This window comes from Chlorocebus sabaeus, chromosome 6, assembly GCF_047675955.1.
Source record: "Chlorocebus sabaeus isolate Y175 chromosome 6, mChlSab1.0.hap1, whole genome shotgun sequence".
In the NCBI taxonomy this organism is placed as follows: Eukaryota; Metazoa; Chordata; class Mammalia; order Primates; family Cercopithecidae; genus Chlorocebus; species Chlorocebus sabaeus.
The window spans coordinates 1684756-1712634 of NC_132909.1; the positions used below are offsets into that span (position 1 = coordinate 1684756).

At 41.4% G+C, this 27879-nt stretch overlaps 1 protein-coding gene across 1 annotated transcript; it reads left to right on the forward strand.

Annotated features, from left to right (window-relative positions):
- The first annotated feature begins 5852 nt into the window (after window positions 1-5852).
- On the forward strand, window positions 5853-27467 carry ZIM2 (zinc finger imprinted 2). Its single transcript, XM_038006349.2, has 4 exons — window positions 5853-6247; window positions 13285-13453; window positions 15929-16024; window positions 19882-27467. The coding sequence occupies exons 1-4, from the start codon at window positions 6143-6145 to the stop codon at window positions 20694-20696; spliced, it is 1185 nt and encodes a 394-aa protein (XP_037862277.2). The 5' UTR covers window positions 5853-6142; the 3' UTR covers window positions 20697-27467.
- The last annotated feature ends 412 nt before the right edge of the window (window positions 27468-27879 follow it).

The window sequence follows — 27879 nt, forward strand, 5'->3', positions numbered from 1 at the left end:
AGGAATACTGAGGGAAGCCTTACACACGTACAAATATACATTCCTTCTTCAGGTATAAAGAAACATTGGTATGACACTTCAGATCAGTTACAGTGGTTACCTATGTTTTTGGGGTAAAATTTTGGTGAATGGTGCACACGTGGTGTGAGGAATGGTTTTCACAAACTACCACATATTTTCAAATTTTTGAAATTATCTAGTTTATTATTTTTTATTTTTACCACCTATCCTCAAGTTCTAAGTAACATATTAACTCTCCAAAACTTACATAAGGCGTTAGTTTTTTTGTTGTTTTGTTTGTTTTTGTTTTTGTTTTTGTTTTGAGACAGAGTCTTGCTCTGTCGCCCAGGCTGGAGTGCAGTGGCGCGATCTCGGCTCACTGCAACCTCCGCCTCCCAGGTTCAAGCAATTCTCCTGCCTCAGCCTCCCGAGTAGCTGGGGTTACAGGCGCCCGCCACCAACAGAAGGCGTTAGTTTTAAGGAGGAGGGTCACAGGAGCGCCCTCCTTCGTCACCGCCCTTCTCCTCGCAGTCCCAACCCTATCCTCGTGTCTCACAGGGCACTTGGCTGCGAGCGGCTGCGGTTCCTCAGCCCCCTGCACCGCAGAGCGCACGCGCAAGCCGGCCACGGCGCATGCGCTGCTGGTTTTGGTCAGGGCGTGGAAACGTTCAGTCAGGCCAGGGCGTGAGGCATGCGAGGTGAGTTCACTGGGCCCCGGGGCAGGAGAGCGGCCGGCGCGCGGGCAGCCCAGCCAGTGGCCTGGGCGGGGCTGGAGCTGCAGTGGACGTGAGGGCGCGAGAGGCATCCAGTGCAGGGCAACGCGCAGCTTCGTGAGGGAGACTCCGCGGCGGGTCCTACTGGGGCCTTGTGGAAAAGCCACTCCAGAGGCGAGGGCTGCGTCTGACTGCCCTAAAATCACTGCCCTTGCAGGGAGGGACCCAGGACGGCCCTGCGCTGGTGGGCCCGGAACTCACCCCAAGGCTGGAGGCTGAGGCCTGACAATCACTTGAGCCCAGGAGGCAGGGATTGCTGTGAGGCAAGATTGCGCCACTGCACTCCAGCCTGGGCAACTGAACGAGATTCTGCCTCCAAAAAAAAAAAAAAAAGAAAGAAAAGAAACACCCCAATGGAAAGAAGCACTAAGGACATGAACAATTTATAATTGGCTAGTAAATCTGAAACAAAGAGAAAGCCGTATTATTAATCAAAAGAAATGTAAAATTAAGGAATAAAATGATATATTTTTAAATCTGGCTAATTGACAACAGATTTTGAGGGATGATAATATTCTTGATTGGCAGAACCAGTTACATAATTTGCAGGGCCTAGTGCAAAATGAAAATGTGGAGCTCCTTGTCCAAAAAATTGTGAAAAATTTCAAGAGAGTGACAGTAAAGCCTTAAACTAGGCCTGTGGGTTTTATGAGAATGGGGCCCTTGTGACTGCCCTAATTACAAGCCCATGAAGATGGCACTATTGGCTTGTAAGGTGGACTGAGACGTAATCTTACACATTGAGTTTGGAAGAAGTTGGTAGAAGCCATTGAAAGGAGAATTTGGCAGATTGTGTCAAGAACTTTTAAAAACAGTTTATCCCTTTTGTCTATGTAATTTGAGAACAAATACTTAGCTTCAGTGATGTTCATTATATTATGATTTATAATAATGGAAAACAAAAATAAATGCTTTCAAATGGAAAAACTGTTAAATTATAGAAATAAAAGGTGTAAGTTTTAGTGGGGAGAAGAAAAGAAAAAAATGTTTCCCCCAAGTGGCATCTTTGTTCATGGTTTCTAAGTGTAGCCTTTATGGAAGGTATGTTTTATTTCTCTGATTACAGAAGAAATGAAGGTTTGTTGTAGAACATCTTGAAGCCAGAAAATAGTTTTGACAGAGAAAGTACAAAATCATCTGTAAAAATTACTTATAATATTACCGTTCTTAACCCACTGGCGCAGTATTTTGGTTTACTGCCTTTTCTGTGCTTTATATGGTTAAGCGTATATTGTTATGTACAGGTTTCCTTTTTCCACTGATACTAAGACCTAGACGTTTTCCTACAACTGTAATACAGCTAAAAAATGTTTAGCGAGATACACATATGGAAAAGGGCACAAACCACAAATATGTAGCTCAGTTTTCAGAAAGTGAATACACCATGTCCACATCATTCCCAGCTTTCCAGAAGCCCTCATGCCTGGTTCCAGTCATTACCACTCTTCCCCCTAACAGCAGCCACTATTCTGAATTCTAACACTTTAGGTTTATTTTGCCTGTTTTTGACCTTTATATAAATGGAATCATATAATATGGACCTTTTTTTTGAGTCTGGTTTCTTTCATTCAACAGCAACTTACATTCGTATTTTTTGTTTAGTATCCCAGTATACAAATATATCAGCCTACTGTGGCTCTATCTCCTTGCCAACACTTGGTATTGTCTGACTTTTTCATTTTGGACGTTTTGGAGGGTGTACAGTGTTACCCTATTGGGGTTTTAATTCCTATATCTCTGATAACTAATGAAGTTTAGCCTTGTTTTATGTTGATTGGCTATTTATAGCTGTCACCTTTTGTGTAATACTTGCTCAGATCACCTCCACTCCACTGTCTAATCATAACTCTGCAGGCTAGTTGTAAGTCTCTACATAATTTCTGCAGTTCCTGAGGTTTCTGTGTCCTTTCAGCTGATACACCTCTGCCCACCATCTTCCACAGCATTGTGTACTGGAGCAGCCTGCCTTTAAGAGTAGCTCTGTCTTGTAAAGGGCCAAGGTGTAGAGATGCCGGATGTGACAGGAGTTTTGGATATCTTGGGGAATCCCTAAATCTTTTGTATGCGTGGTCAAGAGAAGAAACTAGAAACAGAGACACTGAAAGTTTCTCCTCAAAAGTTTGGGGATTTTCAGTACCTGTCAGTGAATAGGCCTTATCAAGCTGTGAGCCAAATCCAGGGGTTCTGCTTGCAATGGCTGCAGCTGGAGCTCCTCACTAAGGAGCAGATGATAGAGCAACTAGTGCTGGCACAGTTTCTGAGCACCCTGCCAGACGAGATTCAGACATGGGTTAGGTCAAAACAGCCCAAGAACAGCAAAGAGGCAGGAACCATGGTGGCAAACTTTATTCAGGCATGTGAGAAGGAAGGTGAGAACGAGGAAGCAACTGGCTGCTTCTATTTATTGAATATCTGCTGTATGCCTGGCACATAACGGGAGCTAAATAGAAATTTGTTGAGTGAATGAATGAAAGAATGCATTTTATACATTCAGTCTGATCTGCCTAATCTCATGTGAGATGAAAGAAATTTGGGATTTGGGTTATTTTTAAATTTTTATTTTAAGTTCAGGGGTGCATTTGCAGGTTTATTACATGAGTATATTGGATGATGCTGAAATTTGGGCTTCTAATGATTCTGTCACCCAAGTAGTGAACATAGTACTGGAAAGGCAGTTTTTCAATCTTTGCCCTCCTTCCTCCTTACCCCCTTTTGGAATTCTCCATGTTTATTGTTCCCATCTTAGTGTCCATGTATACCCAATGTTTAGCTCCCACTTAAAAGCGAAAACATGTAGTATTTGGTTTTCTCTTTTTTTTTTTTTTTTTGAGATGGAGTCTTGCTCTGTCACCCAGGGTAGAGTGCAGTGGCACGATCTGAGCTCACTGCAACCTCCACCTCCCGGGTTCAAGCAATTCTCCTGCCTAAGCCTCCTGAGTAGCTGAAATTACAGGTGCCCGCCACCACACCTGGCTAATTTTTGTATTTTTAGTAGAGACGGAGTTTCACCATGTTGGCCAGGCTGGTCTTGAACTCCTGACCTTGTGATCCACCCACCTCGGCCTCCCAAAATGCTGGAATTATAGGCATGAGCCACCGCAGATTCTGTATTAATTTGCTTAGGATAATGGCTTCGGCTGCAACCATGTTGCTGCAGAGGACATGATTTCATTCCTTTTTATGCCTGTGTGGGTTTGGTTTTTGCTTTTATATTTACTATTTCTCTGAGTGTACCAGCTTTGTTCACCTTGCCTCACATTTCTTATCCAGCGTAAACCTTAATTTCAACACAAAACAACACACACACACTACAAAAAAAAAATCTCCTGGGATTGCTTGTGGCATTAATATATTAAGTATAAATTTGGGAAAATTGGTCTTTACATTATTTAGTCTTTCTATTCAAGAACAAGAATGATTAGCTAAATTTTAGATGCAAGGGGGCATAAAATGTGGGAGATACAAAGACTGGAAGTTCAACTTCTGCCAAAATTTGATTGGTATCTTAGAAACTCAAGTTATTAGATTAGAGCTAAGGAGGTATTTCTAGAATGAGAGAAGAAAGTCACTGGGTCCTTATAGTCCTTTGAAAAAAGTAATACTAACTAAAAGCAAAGTATTGTTTGGGGCATATATATAGCAATGGAAAAATGAATACAAACACCAGACCTCAGAGCATAGTTATCTCTAGCGGGAGGGCTGGAGTATGGACATGAAAGAAGCACACAGGCAGATGTAAGTTACTGGGAATGTTCTAGTTTTGGGTTGGATAGTAAATTCACGGGCCTTAATTATACTTAAAAATATAAACAAATGGATTTAAAATAACCATGAGGGCCATGCATGGCTCAATAAAGATAGCATATCATGAACTAAGGATTATGATTAATCCCATTCTGTGCTCCCACATTACTTAAAAGAATTTTAAAAATGCTAACGGTGAACACTTGAGCACTTAGAATGTTTTAATATATTATCACAGGTGTTCTTTCATGTTAATTCATTTTCTTCTATTAATAGCTCTGTGAAATAGGTATTACCTTCATTTCATAGACCAGGAGCCAGAGGCATAAAGAGGTTGAGTAACTTGACCATGGTTTCACAACTTATAATAATAATTGGCAGTCAGGATTCAGACTTAGGCTGCTGGCTCCAGCATCTGTACTCTTAATCACGGTGTTACAGTGAGTGCCTCATATAGATATAGTGGATGTTGTCCCAGAGGCTAAAAACTTGGCCAGAGGCACTGAGTTATTGATGAAGCTAGAGTTCAGTGAGAAGGAAAGAGAGTTCCCTAGGGTACCAGAAATAAACAACAGATTAATGAAGGGTTTACCCAGAAAAGAGAATATATAGGCAAGGAAGGCCATCAAGGTTAAGGCTCCTGGAGGGAACGTGGTGGTTGTCTTTTAGATCAATTAGTGAAAAATATGTAGGAAAGGCTTAATCATAGCTGCCATTTACCAAACAAAATATCTACTGTGTGCCTTACATATATAATGTTTAATTCTCACAAGAGCCCTTACAGGTATAGTATACTCCCCTTATCTGAGGGGCATACATTCTAACACACTTGAAAGTGTGGATAGTATCAAACCCTATACATACTATGTCTTTTCCTCTACATACATACTTATGATGAAGTTTATTAATTAGGCACAGTAAGATATTAACAACAACTAGTTATAAAATGGAACAATTATAACAGTAGGTTAGCATCACTACTTATGTGCTTTGGGGGCATTATTAAGTAAAATAAGGGCTACATGAACACAAGCACTGCGATACCATGACAGTTGATTTGATAACCAAGACAGCTAATAAGTGACTAACAGGTAGGTAGTGTCTACAGAGTGGATACACTGAGGATTCATGTCCCAAGTGGGACAGAGCGGGAAAGTGTGAGATTACATCACCAGAATGGCACACAATTTATAACATATGAATTATTTATTTCTGGAATTTTCCATTTAATATTTTTGACCCCCAATTGACCATGGGTAGCTGAAACTGCAGAAAGCAAAATCTCAGATAAGTGGGGACTACTGTATAGGTATTATCATTATTTCTGCTTTACAGTTGAGAAACAGAGGTTCTGTGGTGATCTTGATTGGACAGTGAGGCCTGAAATGACTGATATGGAGGGAACTTTCACTTTATTTGGAAGGCATGGGAGCCATTGAAGCATTTAGAGCTTGGAAATAACCAGAGCTCTCTTTTGGAACTTGTTATATTGAATTGAGAAATGATTTCTGTCTTTCTCACCGTAGGAACTCTAGAGCTACTGTTCCTTCCCATGGCAGGACAGGGTGGCATGAGGGTGGCTGGCCACTGTGTCTTGTCAGTGCTGCCAGACAGGACTCAATTCCATGGTTATTCCTCTCTCCCTTCTAGGTTTCTTTGCTCAGGACTCTGTCCCTGCAGAAAAGAGGAACACAGAGATGTTAGACAATCTGCCATCTGCTGGGTCCCAGGTGAGTCAGGCTTTCCTCTGACATGGTTATCAAATATGGGGATCTTATCTTCCTAATTTGTGGACTTCCTTATTTAATTAAACCACATCCTCATTTCCATTCAGTTTTTATTTAAATATCACTTTACTGAGCCTTTTTTCTGACTAATCTAACATTTGCTTATGATTCTTTTTTTTCTTATTTCTCCAGGAAAAATCCTTCTAACTCTTTTACCCTCCTTCCTTGCTTTACTTTTCTCTGTTGTACTTATCACCAGCCCACATACTATTTGTTTAATATTTTTCCTCTTTCCCTGTCTTTTGAATTGTTTACTTTTTTTAGTATTCTATTTTATTAAAAAAAAAACCCTTATGTGGTTTGCATTATTGTTGTACCCCTTTTTATATATGAGGGAGTGGAAGCAGAAAGGCTAGGTAATATGCTAAAGGTCACACAGCTGTTAAATAATACAATTGAGACATGAACCCAGGCAGTCTGGCTTTAGAGTCCACATTCATAACCCCTTAGTTATTGCTGCCTAATGTAGTACTGTTACTAGGCTGGCCAGATTAGCAAGTAAATATACACAATGCCCAAATTAAATTTGAATTTTAGATAAACTATGAATAAATTTTTAGCATAAGTATAAATATTTAGCATAAGTATGAAGTTTGAATTTCAGATAAACAATTTTTTGCATTAAGTATGCAATGTTTAAGACATACTTATGTAAAAAACTGTTGTTTATCCAAACTCTTCCAAGCTAAAGGAGCAGGTTGTAACCCAGTGCAACGAAGCTAGGAACCTTGAAAAAAAGTTAGAGGAATTGCTAACTATAATAACCAGTTTAGAGACAAACATAAATTATCTGATAGAGCTGAAAAACACAGCATGAGAACTTCATGAAGCATACATAAGTATCAGTAGCAAATTGATCAAGCAGAAGAAAGGATATCAGAGACTGGAGATCAACTTAATGTAATAAAGCATGAAAACAAGATTAGATAAAAAAGAATGAAAAGAAATGAACAAAGCCTCCAAGAAATATGGGACTATGTGAAAAGACCAAACCTACATTTGATTGGTGTACATGAAAGTGATGGGGAGAATAAACCAAGTTGGAAAACACTCTTCAGGATATTATCCAGGAGAACTTCCCCAACCTAGCAAGACAGGCCAACATTCAAATTCAGGAAATACAGGGAACAGCACAAAGATACTCCTTGAGAAGAGCACTCCAAGACACATAATTGTCAGATTCACCAAAGTTGAAATGAAGGAAAAAATGTTAAGGGCAGCCAGAGAGAAAGGTCGGGTTACCCACAGAGGGAAACCCATCAGACTCACGCAGATCTCTCTGCAGAAACCCTACAAGCCAGAAGAGAGTGGGGGGTCAATATTCAACATTCTTAAGGAAAATAATTTAGAACTCAGGATTAAGAAACTCACTCAAAACCGCACGACTATATGGAAACTGAATAACCTGCTCCCGAATGATTCAGTAAATAACGAAATTAAGGCAGAAATAAATAAGTTCTTTGAAACTGATGAGAACAAAGACACAATGTACCAAAATCTCTGGGACACAGCTAAAGCAGTGTTTAGAGGGAAATTTATAGCACTAAATGCCCACAGGAGAAAGCAGGAAAGATCTAAAATTGACACCCTAACATCACAATTAAAAGAACTAGAGAAGCAAGAGCAAACAAATTCAAGAGCTAACAGAAGACAAGAAACAACTAAGATCAGGGCAGAACTGAAGGAGATAGAGACACCAAAAACACTTCAAAAAATCAATGAATCCAGGAGCTCGTTTTTTGAAAAGATCAACAAAATAGACTGCTCGCCGGACTAATAAAGAAGGAAAGAGAGAAGAATCAAATAGACACAATAAAAAATGATAAAGGGATATCACCACTGATCCCACAGAAATACAAACTACCATCAGAGAATACTTTAAACACCTCTACACAAATAAACTAGAAAATCTAGAAGAAATGGATAAATTCCTGGACACATACACCCTCCCAAGACTAAACCAGGAAGAAGTCGAATCCCTGAATAGACCAATAACAAGTTCTGAAATTGAGGCAGTAATTAATAGCCTACCAACCAGGACCAAAGCTCAGGACCAGACAGATTCACAGCCAAATTCTACCAGAGGTACAAAGAGGAGCTTGTACCATTCCTTCTGAAACTATTCCAAACAATAGAAAAAGAGGTTCATTTTATGAGGCCAGCATCATCCGGATAGCAAAACCTGGCAGAGACAACAAAAAAAGAAAATTTCAGGCCAATATCCTTCCTGAGGCGGGAAGATCACCTGAGGTCAGGAGTTCAAGACCAGCCTGGCCAACCCCCATCTCTACTAAAAATACAAAAATTAGCTGGGCGTGGTGGCACATGCCTGTAATCCCAGCTACTCGGGAGGCTGAGGCAGGAGGATCACTTGAACTGGGGAGGCGGAGGTTGCAGTGAGCCAAGATCACATTGCTGCACTCCAGCCTGGGTGAGAGTGAGACTCCATGTCAAAAAAAAAAAAAAAAAAAAGAAAAAAAGATTTTTAATAGACACATAACACAATTTGATCTTCACAAAACCCTATGATACGAAAAGTATGATGACCATTTATAGATCAAGGTCCAGATCAGAGATGTTACCTGTCTTGTCCAGTGCAATTAAATAACAGTACAGGCCGGGTGCAGTGGCTCACACCTGTAACCCCAGCACTTTGGGAGGCCAAGGTGGGCTGATCACCTTAGGTCAGGAGTTCAAGACCAGCCTGGCCAACATGGTGAAACCCTGTCTCTACTAAAAATACAAATATTAGCTGGGCGTGGTGACACACACCTGTAATCCCAGCTACTTGGGAGTAGCACAAGAATTGCTTGAACCCAGGAGGTGGAGGTTGCAGGGAGCTGAGATTGCACCACTTCACTCCAGCCTGGGCGACAGAGGGAGACTCTATCAGAAAACAAACAAGAAAAAAAAGAAAAAAACAGTACAGTACTTGAACCCAGGTCTCTGAACTGCCAGCCCAGTGCTCTTCCCACCCAACACACTATCCATGAAATTGTCAAAGATTTCAGAAAACGCAGCCCCTTAAAACTTACTGAAATTCAAATTTAACTGGGCATGCTGACTTTTATCCAGCCATCCTATTTCAACTAAATTTTTGGATTTGGAGATTTGAGACAATGGGGTCCACTGGGAAGCATGGATAGGCTAGAATACCCCAGAATTTTAAAAAAAGGAAAGGTAATTATGTCCTACCATATATTTCCTCCAAAATAATGAATAATATTTTAATGAAATCATCAAACATAAAACTTTTTTCTCATTGTACAAGATTATACAAATGATTCTGGTAGTGTCATCATCTGTTTGTTTATTCACCAATGTCTACTGGTGTCAGGCTCTGTTTAAGGGAAAAAAGAATGTTCTTAGAACCGTGTAGGAGGTGCCAGAAAGTCACAGAGCAATTGAAAAGGGCTTTTCCTTGAAAGTCATGTCCTAGAACGTGCATTCTTTAAGGAGGATGATATTGCCTTCAAGGAGAAGAAAATTGGTTCTTGGGGATGAACACATACTATTATTCTTATGCATATAGCACAGGCATACATATAGTACATACACAGATACACAGTATATTTGCAATATTAAAATGTATGGGGTACCGTGTGATTCCATTTTTATTTTATGAAATATCCAGAATCAGCAAATCCATGGAGACATAAAGTATGTTAGTGGTTGCCTAGGGCTTGGGGTAGAGGGTGGGAAGATGTTGGAGGGAAATGGAGAGTGACTGCTAGAAGGTGCAGGGTTTCTTTTGGGGTGATGAAATGTTCTGAAATTGGGGTGATGGTTGCACAATGCTGTGAATATGCTTAAAAACCCATTAAATTGTATACTTCAAATAGGTGACTTTTATAATTCATAAATTAAATCTCAATAAAGCTGTTATTTAAAAAATAGACATATGGCACCTGTGGCCCCAGTTCCACCAACTGAATTAGAATCTGTGTTTAACAAGATCCCCAGGTGATTTGTGTGCACATTAAAATTGGAAGCATCCAATAACTGTATGTGAATCAATGCTAATTTATAATTGTTTGAAAAAGTATATCCATGTCAAGGACTGGAATGTACTTTGCAAAAATGAAAATAGTGTAGATGAAGACAACCCCTTCTACCCACACAAAGGGTGTGGCTTACTGTAGGCCTTTAACAAATGGCAGCTTTTATAGGGACATGATACTGTTATGAGGTTTTCTAATTTTTTGGTTTCAAAAATGTTCTCCAGTGTTCTTGTTAAGTCATGTTTTAGAAACCTAAAAGACAATAATGAAATTAATATACTCTGCTTTCTTTAGAACCAGAAAAAATTCATGGGGATTGTGATTAGAAAAAGTGGTCTATAAAGATTACTGGGGTGGAGGGAGCGAGATAAGGAAAAAAGGTTGAGAAACAATGTTCTAGAATGTCTGCTCCTGAGAGTAGCCCTCTGTCCCTACCTTGTCTGTGCCAGGGATTCCAAGCAAAGATGCCCCTGAGGGACTACCAGTTAGGCAACTCAGGAGTCAGGGACCCACTTGAGGAGGCAGTCTGTCCGTTCTCAGATCTCAGACTCTGTGCTGGGAAAACCACTACTCTCTTCAAAGCTGTCAGACAGGGACATTCGAGTCTGCAGAGGTTTCTGCTGCCTTTTGTTCGACTATGCCCTGCCCGCATAGGTGGACTCTACAGAGGCAGGCAGGCCTCCTTGAGCTGTGGTGGGCTCCACCCAGTTCGAGCTTCCAGGCTGCTTTGTTTACCTACTCAAGCCTCAGCAATGGCAGCACCCCTCCCCAGCCTCACTGCCGCCTTGCAGTTCGATCTCAGACTGCTGTGCTAGGAATGAGCGAGGCTCCATGGGCATGGGACCCTCTGAGCCAGGCGCAGGATATAATCTCCTGGTGTGCCATTTGCTAAGACCATTGGAAAAGCGCAGTATTAGGGTGGGAGTGACCCAATTTTCCAGGTGCCGTCTGTCACAGCTTTGCTTGTCTAGGAAAGGGAATTCCCTGACCCCTTGCACTTCCTGGGTGAGGCGATGCCTCGCCCTGCTTCGACTCACGCTCGGTGTGCTGCAGCCACTGTCCTGCACCCACTGTCCGACAAGCCCCAGTGAGATGAACCCGGTACCTCAGTTGGAAATGTGGAAATCACCTGTCTTCTGCCTGTTGTCCCATTTTAATGACCGTGTGTACCCAGTGTTTAGCTCCCACTAATAAGTGAGAACACGTGGTATTTGGTTTTCTGTTTCTGCGATAGTTCGCTTAGGATAATGGTTTCCAGTTTCGTCTGTGTTTCTGCAGACGACATGATTTTGTTCTTTTTTTGGCTGCATAGCATTCAATGGTGTGTACACACCTCATTTTCTTTATCCAGTCCACCGTAGATGGGCACTTGGGTTGATTCCATGTCTTTGCTTCTGTGAACAGTGCTGTGATGAACATATGAGTGCATGTGTCTTTTTGGTAGGATGGCTTATTTTCCTTTGGATATATGGTATCTGTCTTTTAAATTCAACCTTAGGCTACCAAGATTCTGATATATAACTGTAGTTAATTGATTTGTGTCTTTTTTTTTTTTTTTTTTTTTTTGGAGACGGAGTCTTGCTCTGTCACCCAGGCTGGAGTGCAATGGCGTGATCTCGGCTCACTGCAAGCTCCGCCTCCCGGGTTCACGCCATTCTCCTGCCTCAGCCTCCCGAGTAGCTGGGACTACAGGCGCCCGCCACCACGCCCGGCTAATTTTTTGTATTTTTAGTAGAGACAGAATTTCACCGTGTTGGCCAGGAGGGTCTCGATCTCCTGACCTTGTGATCCGCCCGCCTCGGCCACCCAAAGTGCTGGGATTACAGGCGTGAGCCCCCACACCCGGCCAGTTAATTGATTTCTATTGCTAGAATACGATTTCATTGTATGGCTATACCTTATTTATCTCTTCTACTGTTAATGAATGTTTGGGTTATTTCCAGATTTTGGATGTTCCAAATATGCTATTGTAAACATACCTACCCATCCATGTCTTTAAGTACACATGAGCAAATATACCTAGGAATAGAATTTTGGGGTCAAATAGAGATGAGAAGGGTGGTTATCAGAGGCTGGGAAGGGTCGTTGGGGGGCTGGAGGGAGGTGGAGATGGCTAACGAGTACAAAAAAAAAGTAGAAAGAATGTATAAGACCTACTATTGATAACACAGTAGGGAGTCTATAGTCAATAATAACTTAATTGTCCATTTTAAAATAACTTAAAGAGTGTAACTGGATTGTTTGTAACTCAAAGGACAAATGCCTGAGGAGATGGATACCCCATTCCCCAGGATGTGCTTATTCCACATTGCCTGCCTGTGTCAAAGCACCTCATGCACCCCAGAAGTATATACAAGTACTATGTACCCACAAAAATTTTTTAAAATTAAAAAAATAATTTCTGGATAAAAAAATGGGTTTCCAATTTACATTTCCCTTAGCATCTCCAGTGGATCCATGTTTTATATAATACTTGGTATTGTCCCACTTCTTAATTTTTACTCAGTTACTTAATTTTTACCCAATAATTAATTGAATGGGTATAAAATGGTATTTTGTCATTTTGATTTTCATCTCCTTGTTTATTAGCAAGATTGAATATTTCTTCATGTTATGAGCACTTTGTTTTACAGGTGGTACCCTGAGGCTTAACCTACCCAAACTCACAAAGAACCAGAGCCAGGACTCTGATTCCTGAGGCTGAGGTATACTGCTGAGCTTTCAAGTATTTGCATGCTTGCATTCTCTCTTTATAAAGTGGCTTAAAAGGCTGTTTCCCCCTCAACCCAAATCTGTAGTAATTAGCAACAGGAACTGTTTCAGTGATGTTCCCACTTCTCTCAGACTCTAAGACAAAGCAAGATGCAATGCCAGGTGCCTGTGGCTCTGCATTAGAGCACGTGGAAGCTCTCTGCTGGTCTGAATGCCTGTATCATGTTCAGTCCTCTCATCACATTCCTTCTCCTCTCTCTGGGATAGTTCCTGGACTTCAAACACTTAGGAGCATTTCTGGTGTTTGAGGAGTTGGTGACCTTTGAGGATGTGTTTGTGGACTTCAGCCCGGAGGAATTAAGCTCTCTTAGTGCCCCTCAGAGAAACCTCTACAGGGAGGTGATGCTGGAGAATTACCGGAACCTGGTCTTCCTGGGTAAGTATGCCTTCTCCACAGGACTTGGTTTCTTCCCACTAGGGCAGTGGCTCTCAACTCCTTTGTGTCCTCTCATCAGTAATGGTGGTTCAGTATGTCAGTGAGTCTCAACCCAGGTCAGAGGCAATATTTTAGTATTTGAATATCAAATTCACTGTTCATTAGAAAATAGCTAACATTTCTTGAGCACTACATATGTGTCAGGCACTTGTGTAAGTGTTTTACATATTTCAACTCCTTGAATCCCCACACTAGTCGTATGAGGGGGAGGTATGCCTATCGTTGTTGTTGTTATCGACATTTTTAACGTTGAGGAAACTGAGTCATTGGAAGGTTAAATTACTTGTCGAAAGCTGGGATTTAACCCCAAGCAGACTCCAGAATCTGCTCTCTTAAACTCTGATGTGCTACCTGACAGGGGTTTGCTCCACCAGTTCTCAGCACAATGGAAGGCTCGAAATGATGTTTATTGAATGAGCCAAGGAATTGCTAAAAATTCCAGGAGCTCCAAAGACTTCTACTGGCTTGAGTTTTAACAATCAGAGGTTGCCAATCTCTCTTTACATGCAGAGGCAAAATTGTCTTACCTGTTCTCACAGGTAAAGTTGAAAGTGAAAAGTGAAAAGTTTATGTTGCCGGTGCCAACATCCTTTTTCAGTGGCTTTTTTGGGGGCTTGAGGTCTCCTGAAAAACAGAATCCGAAACAAATGCTGTTCCACTGGCAGTAACCTGGTGAAGTCAGAGACCTAGTGGGAAAACACACACATCCTACCTCAAACCTAGCACAGGGATGCATACGTTTAACTCTGGTTCTTATCGGTTACCAGGAAGTACATTTTCCAGCATATTTTATACTCTTCTCTAGTTTACCACATTTTATGGCTTAAAATAGGGGGAATAGTATCAAAATAGAGGAAATAAATTAATTTTATCTTTCCAGCTCTTATGCAGTGACCTGGAGGCATTTCTATCTTATGAGCCCTTGGCTTCTTTAACACTAAAGGTTTCGTGTTAATAGCAATCTTATATGTCACCTGGGACATTGTCTTCCTAAGTATGGAATGAGTGCAGTGAGCTAAATAGAAGATTATTTTAGGCAGTACATGGACAGCATGACATAATCCTTCAATCTGTTAGTGAGAAAAAAATTCTTCTAATTTTCTTTTAAGCCTTCTGACTCTATCAAGTAGAGAATATCAGTTTGTTAGCATGTCTCTCTATCTTGTTATTCTTCCATTTTAGCAAAGAGAGAGCAGACATCAAACCCTGAGTGTCAGATAGGCAACAGAAGCTAGTTAGCACTCAGTAACCTTAGTTTCTCTTATATTTACCATGATGTTACCTTCCATTTTTTTTGTGTGTGGGTGAGTGACATTGGTTTCCATTTATAGGGTTGATATAAAGCTTCCATTGAAAATAAGCATATTGGCCAGGCGCAGTGGCTCATGCCTGTAATCCCAGCACTTTGGGAGGCAGAGGCGGGCAGTTCATTTGAGGTCAGGAGTTCAAGACCAGTCTGGCCAACATGGTGAAACCTCATCTCTACTAAAAATATGAAAAATTAGCTGGGTAGTCCCAGCTACTGGAGAGGCTGAGGCAGAAGAATCACTTGAACCTGGGAGGCAGTAGCTGCAGTGAGCCGAGATTGCGCCACTGCACTCTAGCCTGGGTGACAGAACGAGACTGTCTCAAAAAAGATAAAAAAATAAAATAAGTGTATTTAAGTTAATAAGAAAGGTGATCTAAAGAAAAACATTAAATAAATACCGAATACGACTATAAATGGCACATAGAAATGCCAAAATGCAAGGGTCATTCATTAACTTGTCAGTGAATTCAGATGTACAAGGCCTGGTATAGGCATTGGGGTTACCAGATAGATGACATTTCCCATTCTCGTGGTTGTTATGTTTGAGTAGAGAGAGTCAGACAGTAGAGAAATAGATAATAATTTGGTGTGCAAATGATAGAAGTTTGGGAAACAAGGAACTAAGGGAGGGGGAGGAGCAGCACTTCAAGACAAAGAGGCAGTGGACGTTATCCCAGGAAGGAAAAGAACCAAACTGTTGACTTTTTGAGCAGCTACGTCAGATTCTTGGGCTGAAGTGTAGAGCTCAGCACACTGCCCTCATGCCCCCTTTTTAGTCTTCATAGCAGAGTTGTTCAACCTTGGCGCTCTTGACGTGGGGCCAGATCGTTCTGGGTTGTGGAGCTGTCTTGCAGAATGTTGAGCCGTGTCCCTGCCTCCAGCTGTACTAGACACCAGGAACCCCTCCCTCTGCTCCCACAGTTGTGACAACCAAAGATAATCTCCATACATTCTAGATGTCCCTTGGGGGTAAAATCTCTATAGGCTGGAAACAGGCTTCATTTCACTCCTGCAAGAGTTTATTCCTTCCTTATTACCCCAGAGTCTTTGGGACCCCGGGTTGGGAGTTACTGAAACCCTGAGTTCTGAATCTTCCTCTCCAACAGGGTACCAGTTCTCTAAACCTGACATTATCTCACGCCTGGAAGTGGAGGAATCACATGCAATGGAGACAGACAGCAGACATACAGTGATTTGCCAAGGTGAGTAGTGAGGGGGATGCCTGGGGTGTAGGAGGGGGGACTAGGAAATGCTAGTCAGGGAGCTTTCTTCAAAGCCCCCTGGGCCAGGGAGAAGGCTGGTAGGTGCTTTTACCTCAGGGCCTCTTTCTCCTCAGTACTTCCCTTCATCTCCTTTCTGGAGCTCATCTCTTCCTGCAACATCAGTTCCTCTCCTGCTCAGTTCCAGGGTGGCCAGTGTCCTTTTACTCTTGTGTTCCAGCCCTTCCATTCACTCATGCCTTTCTCCTTGCAGCTAGAAATCATCATCTTTCCTCTTTAACTGAGACAAACAAAAAACCCTGGCCTGATACCACTTGTCTTTCTCACTGCCCTCCCACTTTCCCTCACATCAGCTCCTCAGACTTGTTGACACCCAGAGGCTCCCTTCCCTTTTCTTCTTAACCCCGGCCCTCTGGTTTCCATCCCCCTACTTCTGCCAACATAGACACACGTATACGCTCTTTTCTGAAAGTTCCACAAAAGGTTCCCACTAGCATCCTTATGGTTCTGGAACCATAGACTTCACATCCTCCAAACTCTCTGGCTACAGTCTAATAACACTTACCATCTTCATGAAATCCCCTTCTTTGAATTGGGTCACTATGTGCATCAGCTGGGATCACTGTTGTCCTTCAATTGCAGTTAACAGAAAACCCACACCCAAACTGGCTAAAGTCATAGAGGGATTATTAGCCTATACTACTGATCAGCTGACCTGTATTCAGGGACCCAGTGAAGTCATCGAAGACCTAGTTTCATTTTCTCCTTCTACTCTGCCTTCAACTCTGACAATAAATCCTAGATGCATTTTGTTGTTGTTGTTGTTCGTGTAAAAGAAGGAGCAAGAAAGAGCTGGTGTGTCCAAGACGCATTCTCAAGAGAGAGGAAACATCTTTTCCAGCTCTCCTGATTTTTCGTTGTTCCATATCGGGTTGTATCCCTTTCCTGAACTAGTAGCTGTGTCCAGTACAGTGCTGATTGACACTGCCCTCCTCCACCTTTTTCTGTGTGAGTGGAAAAGGGATGTCCAAACAAAATGCAAGAAGTTACCAGGAAGACTTCTCTCTGTTTCTTTCATTGTCTTCTCTTCTTTCCCTACTCTGGTTTCTTCATTCATTCAGTCATCCCATAGATATTTATCAGGCTTCTGTGGTGGACTAGGTACTGTCCTAGCATCTGTGGATACAATAATGAACAAGACAGGCAAATCCTTTCCTTCATAGAGCTTGCATTCTAATGGAGGCAGTAGTTTTAAAAAACAGACAAATAATAACTGAGTGTAAAGCGGATAGTGAATGGGATATGGGAGGTTGCTTAAGATGGAATAGTCAGAGAAGGCCTCATTGTGGAAGACTTGAATGAGATTTCTACCCATGTAGAAATCTTGAGGAAGACTGTTACAGGCAGAGCGAACAGCAAATGCGAGGACCCTGAGATTGAAATGAGCTTGGGTGTTCCAAAAACAGGAAGAAGGGCAATATGGTCTGAGTTAAGTGGAAGATAGATGAGATCACAGAGATAGTCAGGGGTCAGCCCACTTAGGAATATGTTAAAGAATTTTGTTATAAGTGAGATGCAAAGATGGTGGGAAGTTTTGAGCAGGGAAATTAGGTAGTGTTATTGACATTTTAGAACTTTGCTGTCCAATGTGGTAGACAATAGGCACATGTGGCTACTTACATTTACACTAGTAAGAATTACATAAAATTTAAAATTTAGTTCCTCAGTCACACAAGCCACATGGCAAGCATTTGATAGCCACATGTGACTAACGGCTACTGTGCTGGACAGCAAAAGTGTAGACCATTTCCATCAACACTGGGAGTTCTACTGGGCAGTGCTGTTCTAGAAAGATCCATCTGGTTGTCCTATGGAGAATGGGCTTTAAGAGGAAAAGCCAGAGAAACCAGTTCAAGAGGCCACTGAAGTCCACCAGGCTAAAGATGATGGAGGCTGAGGCTATGGTTGTAGAGTGATCAGGTTTGAGATATTCCCTGAAAGGAGAACTGGCAGAACATACTGAAATATTAGATGTACAGTAGGGTAAGGAAAACAGAAGAGCCAGCGAGGACTAGGTGTTCTCTTACTCTTCCGTTCTTGAGTGTTCTCTTCAAAGACCACTTCCTAAAAGAGTCAATCCATTGTCATGGGCCCAGCTATCCCTCTTTTCCTGATGACTTCCTAAGCCGTGTTCTGGCTCTGCTGTTTTACCTGTACTCTGTTCACATACTTTGAGTGTCTGCCAGGATGCAACCACTGTGTTCATCACCTCTCTTCCAAACCACAGTCTTATACTTGACTTCCTGGGCTTCGGTATTTTTCCTACCAGAGAGTTGCCTTTATAAAGCATGGACTTTTTTTTATCAGCTTCTTACCTCCGTCAAGATAAAATTCAAACTTTTAGCAAAACACTGAAGTTCCTCCCAGTCTGGCCTGAAATTTGCATCCCAGCCTCATCTACAGATCTTGCAACTAAAATCCTGTTTCTAGCTCCCCAGGACTGTATACTTTCACAGTTCTATAGCTTAGCTCAGGCTGTTTTATATAAACTCACGCCCCTTCCCCGTTTGCTGAAGCCAAATGCTGTCCGCTCCACTAATCATTTCCTGTTCCTAAGTGGAGTCAGTTCCCCCATCTCTGCTCCTGTCGTCATTTATAGTCCGATTAGAGTCCCTTTTACAGACCTCTGACCCATATGGTTAGATAATGCCTTGCACAAAACAGGCATTTAATAAATATTGAATTAAAGGGAATTGGTTGGCAGTGTAGATTGGGGTAAAACAAGAGATTTGGAGCTAAGAAAGGAGAATCTTTATTTAATTCTGAACAAGAGGTTGTTGACCTGTTTACTCCAGTGTCTCCTCAGTAGTCCTGAAGAACCACGGTAATAGATGTTCTAAAAAAAATGTCTCATGGCAAGATCAGTTTAAGAAATGCCACATTCTGTACCTTCCCTTTTTGGAGTTCGAGGTGCATATTAAAAGTTCTGAATCCTACAGGAATGAAATCTGCTTGATTTCTTGATTTGTGTCATACAACATTTCCCAAATTAACTTGACAATGGAACCCCCTTCATGGTAACAGCTATTTGTTTTTCAGAATATTAGCGATCTGCCAAACATGGTTTGGAAAATGCTGGCGAACCCCAACCCCAGCTCTTTCTCTGATTTCTGCTCATTCTAACTCTGTACATTCGTGGCATCTTTTTGACATGCCATCCTCCTGGATGATATTTTTTCTGCTTCTTCCTCACGCTTCCTTACTTACTGTCTTTTCTTTTTCTTTCTTTCTTTTTTTCTTTTTTGAGACAGAGTCTCACTCTGTCGTCCAGCCTGCATTGCTGTGGTACGAATTCTCCTGCCTCAGCCTCCTGAGCAGCTGGGACTACAGGCACGCGCCACCACGCCCAGCTAATTTTTTGTATTTTTAGTAGAGACAGGGTTTCACCATGTTGGCCAGGATGATCTCAATCTCTTGACCTTGTGATCCTCCCGCTTCGGCCTCCCAAGGTGCTGGGATTACAGGTGTCAGCCACTGTGCCTGGCCACTTACTGTCCTTTCTATCCTTTTCCCATTTTCTCTTTAGGTTTTCAGAAAACTCTCTCAACCACCATAAGATCTGTTTGTTACCCTTGGTCTCTTTATTTCTATTATATTGGTATGTCTCTCTGAGTAAAAAGAATAGAGGAATTTTTACTGTTTTTTTTTTTTTTTTTTTAGATTAGGAAAAGAGACCTGAAACCAAAGCACTAACTCCAGGGCAAAGCCTTCCTATAGAAATGTCAGGGGGGCAGGAAAGGATAATTTAGCAGTAGGTAACTTCTGGCATGTCTCTGCAGGAGAGGCTCATGACAATCCATTGGAACCACACCAGGGCAACCAAAAGAAACTTTTGAGTCCTATAACAATGAATGACCCCAAGACCCTCACTCAGAAAAGAAGCTGTGGCAGTGATGAATTTGAGAGAAGCTCTAATCTTAGTGAACAATCCAAGGATCCTCTAGGAAAGGATCCCCAGGAAGACATTGCTCCTGGCATATGTACAAGTCCCCAGTCAGCTTCCCAAGATAACAAACACAACAGATGTGAATTTTGCAAACGAACCTTTAGTACTCAAGTAGCCCTTGGGAGACACAAACAGATCCATACTGGGAAGAAACCCTATGAATGTAAACAGTGTGGTAAAGCCTTCTATCTCATGCCACACCTCAACAGACATCAGAAGACCCATTCTGGTAGGAAGCCTTCCATCCAGTGTGCGAATCTCTGTGAACGTGTAAGAATTCATAGTCAGGAGGACTACTATGAATGTTTTCAGTGCGGCAAAGCTTTTCTCCAGAATGTGCATCTTCTTCAACATCTCAAAGCCCATGAGGCAGCAAGAGTCCTTTCTCCTGGGCTGTCCCCCAGCAAGACATACTTAATCCGTTATCAGCGGAAACATGACTACGTTGGAGAGAGAGCCTGCCAGTGTTGTGACTGTGGCAAAGTCTTCAGTCGGAATTCACATCTCATTCAGCATTATAGGACTCACACTCAAGAGAGGCCTTACCAGTGTCGGCTGTGTGGGAAATGTTTCGGCCGACCCTCATACCTCACTCAGCATTATCAACTCCATTCTCAAGAGAAAACTGTTGCGTCCAATCACTGTTGAGAAACCTTCAGTCACAGCATACACGCTTCTCAACATTTTAGGCTTCATCCTAGAAAGAGTGTTCTGAGTGTGAGAAGGCCTTTCACTAGCCCCCACACCTTTTTAACAACTGGAAAATTCATCAAAGTGTGGTTAAAAAAAATGTTGCAGGGATGTAGGAAAACCTTTTTCCAAGAGGGGATTCCTCACATGTCACACAGGTGAAAAGCTTACAAAGACTATTTTTGTTGCATAGGAAAATAGCTGATAGATTTTACCTTTTTCAGTGTTATTCATCGTGAAGGAGGATTGCCCTCATTTCTTTTTTTTTTTTTTTTTTTTTGAGACTGAGTCTCGCTCTGTCATCCAGGCTGGAGTGCAGTGGTGCAATCTCAGCTCACTGCAAGCTCCGCCTCCCAGGTTCACACTATTCTCCTTCCTCAGCCTCCTGAGTAGCTGGGACTACAGGTGCCCACCACCACGCCCGGCTAATTTTTTGTATTTTTAGTAGAGACGGAGTTTCACTGTGTTAGCCAGGATAGTCTCGATCTCCTGACCTCGTCATCCCCCGCCTCGGCCTCCCAAAGTGCTGGGATTACAGGCGTGAGCCCCCGCGCCCGGCTGCCCTCATTTCTTTATATCAGAATGGATTCGTGGATATGTATTCTATGGGCTGTAATTCAGTACTGTCATTTATTTTGTTGTTCAAACGGCTGTAGCTTTGGCCATTGGGAGCTCTTTCAGGTTGGCTCCTGTGCCTTTTCAATTAGCTCCCATCCTTTTCAGGAACCACTTCCTTTTTACATCTTCCATAATTTTTCTCCCTTCACCTCCAGGAAAACCCTGTCATGTCTTTAAGGTAGTTTCTACCTCATTCACTCTCTCATGAAATCCACTTCTCTCCCCACGGTCAGAAGGCTCATAGCCTGATCGGTCTTTTATTTCACTTCTCCCGTTGCCATTTTTGCTAAATCTACATTCTGCTTGAACTGTTATTTACTTAACATATTTTTAATGGACTCATTTATGTTTTTTAAACTTCAGTACCTCTACTTAAAAAAGAAATTTTTAAATCACCTCAGACAAAGGGTTTTACTCCCACCATAACCAGACTTCCCTGATTATCTCCCAAGATGTCCTTGGACAGTCATCTTGTTTCAATCTGGACCTAAACGTGCTCCACAGATCGCATTTGGTCGTCTGAGCTCTTAAGTCTCTTTAATCTAAAGCAATCCCCTCTCACATTGTAAAGGCCTGTGCGACCCTGAGGTTAATACAGAATTTCCCTCCTGTTCCTACCCAGTTCCTGATACGTCAAACAGTTTAGACACTCCCCTTCATGTTTACATTTTTAAATTTAGAAGAACTCATTTAAAAATTCTTATATTTCATTGTGGTAAAAACCACATAAAGCTTAGCGTCTTAACCGTTTTTAAGCATACAGTTCAGTAATGTTCAGTATATTCACACTGTAGGCCGGGCATGGTGGCTCATGCCTATAAATTTAGAAGCACTCATGTTTTAAGTTTTTTAGTGGTGATGCAAGTAATATACATTCCCGGAAGAACACTAGAAATTATGTTTGTTTTTTCTTTGAGTATTTCTATTTCACTCTCCCAGATAGACTTGCTGCTAAAAGTTTGTGCCCATTTTTTCTTACGCATACATCTCTGTATAGCTTTTAAAAGTTATATTTTTAGGCTGGGCATGGTGGCTGATGGCTGTAATCCTGGCATTTTGGGAGTCCAAGGCGGGCAGATCACCTGAGGTCAGGAGTTTGAGACCAGCCTGGCCAAAATGATGAAACCCTGTCTCTACTAAAAATACGAAAAAATAGTCGGGCGTGGTGGCGCTCGCCTATAGTCCCAGCTACTTGGGAGGTTGAAGCACGAGAATCCCTTGAACCTGAGAGGCAGAGGTTACATTGAGCTGAGATCGCGCCATTGCACTCCAGCCTGGACAACAGAGCAAGACTCTGTTTTAAAAAAAAAAAAGTTGTGTTTTTATGAAATGAAATATACCACCATAAACACTGTTTTGAGGGCTATCATTTTCATTCTCATATATTGTGAACATCCGTCCATATGCAGATATACATTCCTAAGTTTCCTTTTAGTACTTGGTTGCATGGATGTGTCCTCATTTATTTCATCTGGCCTTTCAGGGTTGGAAACTAGGGTTGCTTATAATTTCTCTCTCTTTTTTCTTTTTTTTCTTTTTGAGATGGAGTCTCGCTCTGTTCCCAGGCTGGAGTGCAGTGGCACAATCTTGGCTCACTGCAAGCTCCACCTCCTGGGTTCACACTATTCTCCTGCCTCAGCCTCCCCAGTAGCTGGGACTACAGGCGCCCGCCACCACGCCCGGCTAATTTTTTTTGTATTTTTAATGGAGATGGAGTTTTCACCATGTTAGCCAGGATGGTCTCAATCTCCTGACCTCGTGATCCGCCCGCCTCGGCCTCCCAAAGTGCTGGAATTACAGGCGTGAGCCACTGTGCCTGGCCAGTTTATCTTATATACACGTTGCTGCTGTAGTTATGCTTCCACCCCTTTAGCCCTTGGGTTTTGGGGTTTTGGCATTTTTCCTTATTGATTTGCTCTAATGTCTTTGCATCTGGTCTTGTTTCCTAAGGGGAAATTCTCAGCAGTGGAATTTCTGAGCCAAAATGTGTGTATCTTGAAGGTTTTAGAAATACTCCTAGCCTCATCCTAGCAGGGTTTAAAAGTTGTATTGATTTTTTTCTCTAGGGAAGGACTGTAAACCACTTACCTCTCCTCCACAACCCTCTTCTCCTTGAAGAATTTGCATGATGAACCCATATTAGGATATAACAGGATTTAAGTCAGGTCTGGAAAGAGCCAGAGATTAATTGAAGTCTTTTGTTTGAACTCTGATTTTTAACATAGTTTTATTAGGTATTGTTTCCTCACTATGCAAATAATATTAAGCATATTAAAGAAAATTTTGCAAAACAGAGAAGGCTAATAAACTTCCTAGTCGTTCTGGGTACGCAACTAGTACAAGTCCAGGGAGGTAGTTATATTCACAGGTAGAAGAGACCCTTGGCAGAGAAGAGAGAGGGTGGGTTTTGGAGCCAGGGAGAGCTGAGGTCAAATCTCAGGGTCCTCCTTAGAGGCTGATTATATCTCGTTTTCTTAGGAAATGGGGATCCTCCCCTGGGAGAACCATTGAAAGGCCTAGAGTTCATCTATAGAAAAGAGCCTAATAGTGCCTGGTATTTAGAAGGCACTCAGTAACGAGTAGCTGCAATTAGGGAATATTTTAAATTAAATTAAATTTAATGTAATTTTAATTTTAATTTATTTTATTTTTGAGATGGAGTCTTGCTCTGTTATCCAGGTTGGAGTGCAGTGGTATGATCTCAGCTCACTGCAGCCTCCGCCTCCTGGGTTCAAGTGATTCTCCTGCCTCAGCCTCCTGAGTAGCTGGGATTATAGGTGTGTGCCAGCACGCCCAGCTAATTTTTGTATTTGCAGTAGAGAGGGGGTTTCACCATGTTGGTGAGGCTGGTCTCAAACTCCTGACCTCATGATGTGCCCGCCTCAGCCTCCCAAAGTGCTGGGATTACAGGCGTGAGCCACTGCACCTGGCCTAAAATTTATTTTTAAAAACATTTTATTAGCAGCGATAAACTAGAGTTGTAAACCACAGTTAACACATCAAAATGCAACCACATTTTATCATATTTTAGTATTTTTTCTACAAGTAATTTTTTCTATGTGTAGGTTTTTAAAAATAGCATTACAAGTTTAAAGTTCTTTTCTGATTTTGTGACAGTTTTTAATAACTTTATATAAAACTCTGATTAACAAAGCTTAAAGTACTGTATTTACAGTTTTTTTAAGAATCTGGAGGGGCTCTGCCATTTCTAGCCCTCAGCATAGGGAAGGCCAGAGGTATGAAATAGGTGGTAAACCATCCTCCCTCTCGAGTCCCTGGCAGGCGTCGTTAACCAGTTATCCACTCTCTGGTTCCAGTGAACCTGAGGACAGGGTTGGGATCCTTCTCAGCACAGCACCCAAGGCAAACAAGACACACTAAGCAGTTTTTGTATGTGTAAAGAACTGCCTTTGTTACCCTGGAACCAAATAAATACTCCCTTTAAATAACTTTGCCAGCACTGGGTATGTATTCACTTCAACAACAACCAAAAAATCTTTATCTATTTGATAAACTCAAAAAGTGATTATTATTAACAATAATTAATCCATGTTTGCATTATTATGCATTTTTCTCCAAATAAGTTTTAAAAACTTCTTTATGTATAACCTAGGCCCTTTAGCTTTTTTGTCTTTATGCTTTTTCTTGCTAATTTGTGTGAACTCACTTTCCTTTTTCTTAAGTACACATTTCTGATGGACTAATGTTTTTTTCTTTTTAAAGTAATATTTGACTCATTAAAGGCAACTACTTTACAGAAACGTAGATCTCCCTCCCTCCCTCTGCCCCCGAAACAGAAAAATACACTATAAACACCATTAACATTTTAGTCTGTTTTCTTGTAACTTAAAATTAATGACCAGATTTATGAAGGTAGCTGCCTCTGGGGAGTGGCTGAAGAAAAGATCTCATTTTCATGGTCTATACCTGTCCACTTTGTTACCCTTGTGACTGTATTACATTCTGTTGCCCAGGCTGGAGTGCAGTGGCACGATCTCAGCTCACTGCAGCCTCCATCTTCCAGGTTCAAGCACTTCTGCCTCAGCCTCCCAAGTAGCTGGGACTGCAGGTGTGCACCACCCTGCCCGGCCTTTTTTTTTTTTTTTTTCTATTTTTGGTAGAGATGGAGTTTCGCCATGCTGGCAAGGCTGGTCTGGAACTCCTAACCTCAGGTGAGCTGCCTGCCTTGGCCTCCCAAAGTGCTGTGATTACAGGCGTGAGCCACTGCACCCAGCCCTGTATTAACCTATTTTTAAGGTATTCATAGACAGTTGTCATATAGCTGTGACCATTCCATGTGTGCAATAGTACACCTTGTTTCTCTACCCAATCTTATACCTAAAAAACTGCTTTCATCACTCATCTATGGTTATCACCTCCTTAACAGTTGCACAGCATACCCAGTGCTTTCTATGTATGGCTCCTCCTCTGTTTTTGGGAGGTAAAATTTAGTTTCAATTTTTCATAGTTATAAATATACTATAATGAACATTTCGGTGCTTAAACATTTTTCCAAATGTAAAATTTCTTTAAGATATGTATTTGCCAAAGAGGAATTGCTGGGTCAGAAGGTGTATAATTGCTTTTAAGATTTTTGATATATCCGAGTTCCTTTTGGGAACATTACATCAGTTTGCACTGCTGCTACTGCTAGTAACGCTTGGGGATATGTGCTCCTCACACACACCCACTACCCTCCACACCTTCCCCCCAGCTGGCATTATGTATTAAGAGCACTTTTCATTGTGGGGTGTTTAGTAGCAACTTTGCTAATAGGGGAAAGGGTATCTCATTTTAATTGTCTTTATTTGATTTTTAAGGATGTTGAACTTTTTCCTGTAAGTTTCTTAAGCCATTGTATTTCCTCTCTTGCATTGTCTTTTAATCATTTGTCTATGTGTCTTTAATAGCTTCCTATCAATTTGATCCATCTCTTTGTGTAATAAAGATTTAATTCTTTGTTGTCATCTTGGCTGCAAATGATTTTCCCTGTTGGGCATTTTCTTTATTTTTTGAAAATGTTTCAATTTTTATATATTTCAATCCTTCTATTTTCTTCCAACCCTACAAAATCTAACCCTCTGTAAACATTAGTGTTGTATTCTGGAGTTTTAAAAACATACTTTAGTCATTCTTGAATTTACTTGGGCATATGGTATGAAAAGAGAATTAATACTATTTCTCATTGTTAATTGCCCCAACATTATTAGTAAATTATAAATAATTATATTTTATAATGTAGGATCTATATTTGGACCATCTATTTGCTTTTATTGGCTTATTACCCTGTTTTATCCTAGATCTATATTCTTTGTAATTTTTGTAGCTATATTTAATGTTTTCCATCATTGTGCCTTTAAAAAGTGTATGTGTATGTATGCATAAACTTATGTGAAGCTATATATGTACATTTCTGTTATTCCAGATTAAAATTTATCTTTAGTAATCAAAAACCAACCTTTTGATTATTACTGCAATGAACTTATAAATTAGGGAGAATTAACATTGTTACATTTAATCTTAACATCCAGGAATATGATACTGTCTTTTCATTCATTCAGGCTTTTGTATCAATCAGTAAAGCTTTATATATAGTTTTCTTATCAGAATGTCACAAGTTTTCCTTAGTTATTTCTGCCTGTTTTTGCAGTTGTGAGTTTTCTTCTATAGAGTTTTTCTTATATTTCTCGTAAAAAGCCAGCATCTCAAGAATAGGGTCACTTCAGCATTGCCAAGGAATTCTGAAATTTTAGAACCAGACTAACTACATTTGGCTGCTTTATTAGTCTCCCAAGATCATCTCTGCTGGCCCCTGTAGGATCCTGAGTTTTCAACCCTTTCTTGAAACCAGTATTTCTCAAACTTTAATGTGTAATATGGGGGAGACAGGCAATAAGCAAAATAAGGTGGTAAATGCTATGAAGAAAAATAAAACCAGGAAAAAGGGTAGGGAGTTACCATGCAAGAGGGCTCATTTAAGACAGGTTAGTCCAAAAAAGGCTCTCTGAGGAGATGGCCTTTAAGCAAAGACCATCAGATGAGAAGCCGGGAGTGGTGGTGCATGCCTGTAATTCCAGCTACTCTGGAGGCTGAGGCAGGAGAAGCACTTGAACTTGGGAGACAGAGGTTGCAGTGAGCAGAGATTGCGCCATTGCACCCCAGCCTGGGAGACAGAGCGAGACTCCGTCTCAAAAAAAAAAAAAAAAAAAAATAGCAAAGCATGCCCAATGTGGTGCCTGTGATGCTCCAATGGGCTGGGGGAGGTGCCAACACATGCCCAGAAAATGCTTAAGTATATTCACCCCTGGGGAGAACCTGGGGGATGGAGGAGTGCATTTGAGTTTTGTTTTTTTTTTTTTTTTTTTTTTTTTGAGACGGAGTCTCGCTCTGTCACCCAGGCTGGAGTGCAGTGGCTGGATCTCAGCTCACTGCAAGCTCCGCCTCCCGGGTTCGCGCAATTCTCCTGCCTCAGCCTCCCGAGCAGCTGGGACTACAGGCGCCCGCCACCTCGCCCGGCTTATTT

Excerpts from the sequence above, each read along its gene's own strand:
- ZIM2 (XM_038006349.2), top strand. The coding sequence starts at position 6,143 with ATGGTTATTCCTCTCTCCCTTCTAGGTTTCTTTGCTCAGGACTCTGTC. Across the intron at positions 13,454-15,928 it reads CCGGAACCTGGTCTTCCTGG|GGTACCAGTTCTCTAAACCT; the intron begins GTAAGTATGCCT and ends CCTCTCCAACAG. Across the intron at positions 16,025-19,881 it reads ACATACAGTGATTTGCCAAG|GAGAGGCTCATGACAATCCA; the intron begins GTGAGTAGTGAG and ends ATGTCTCTGCAG.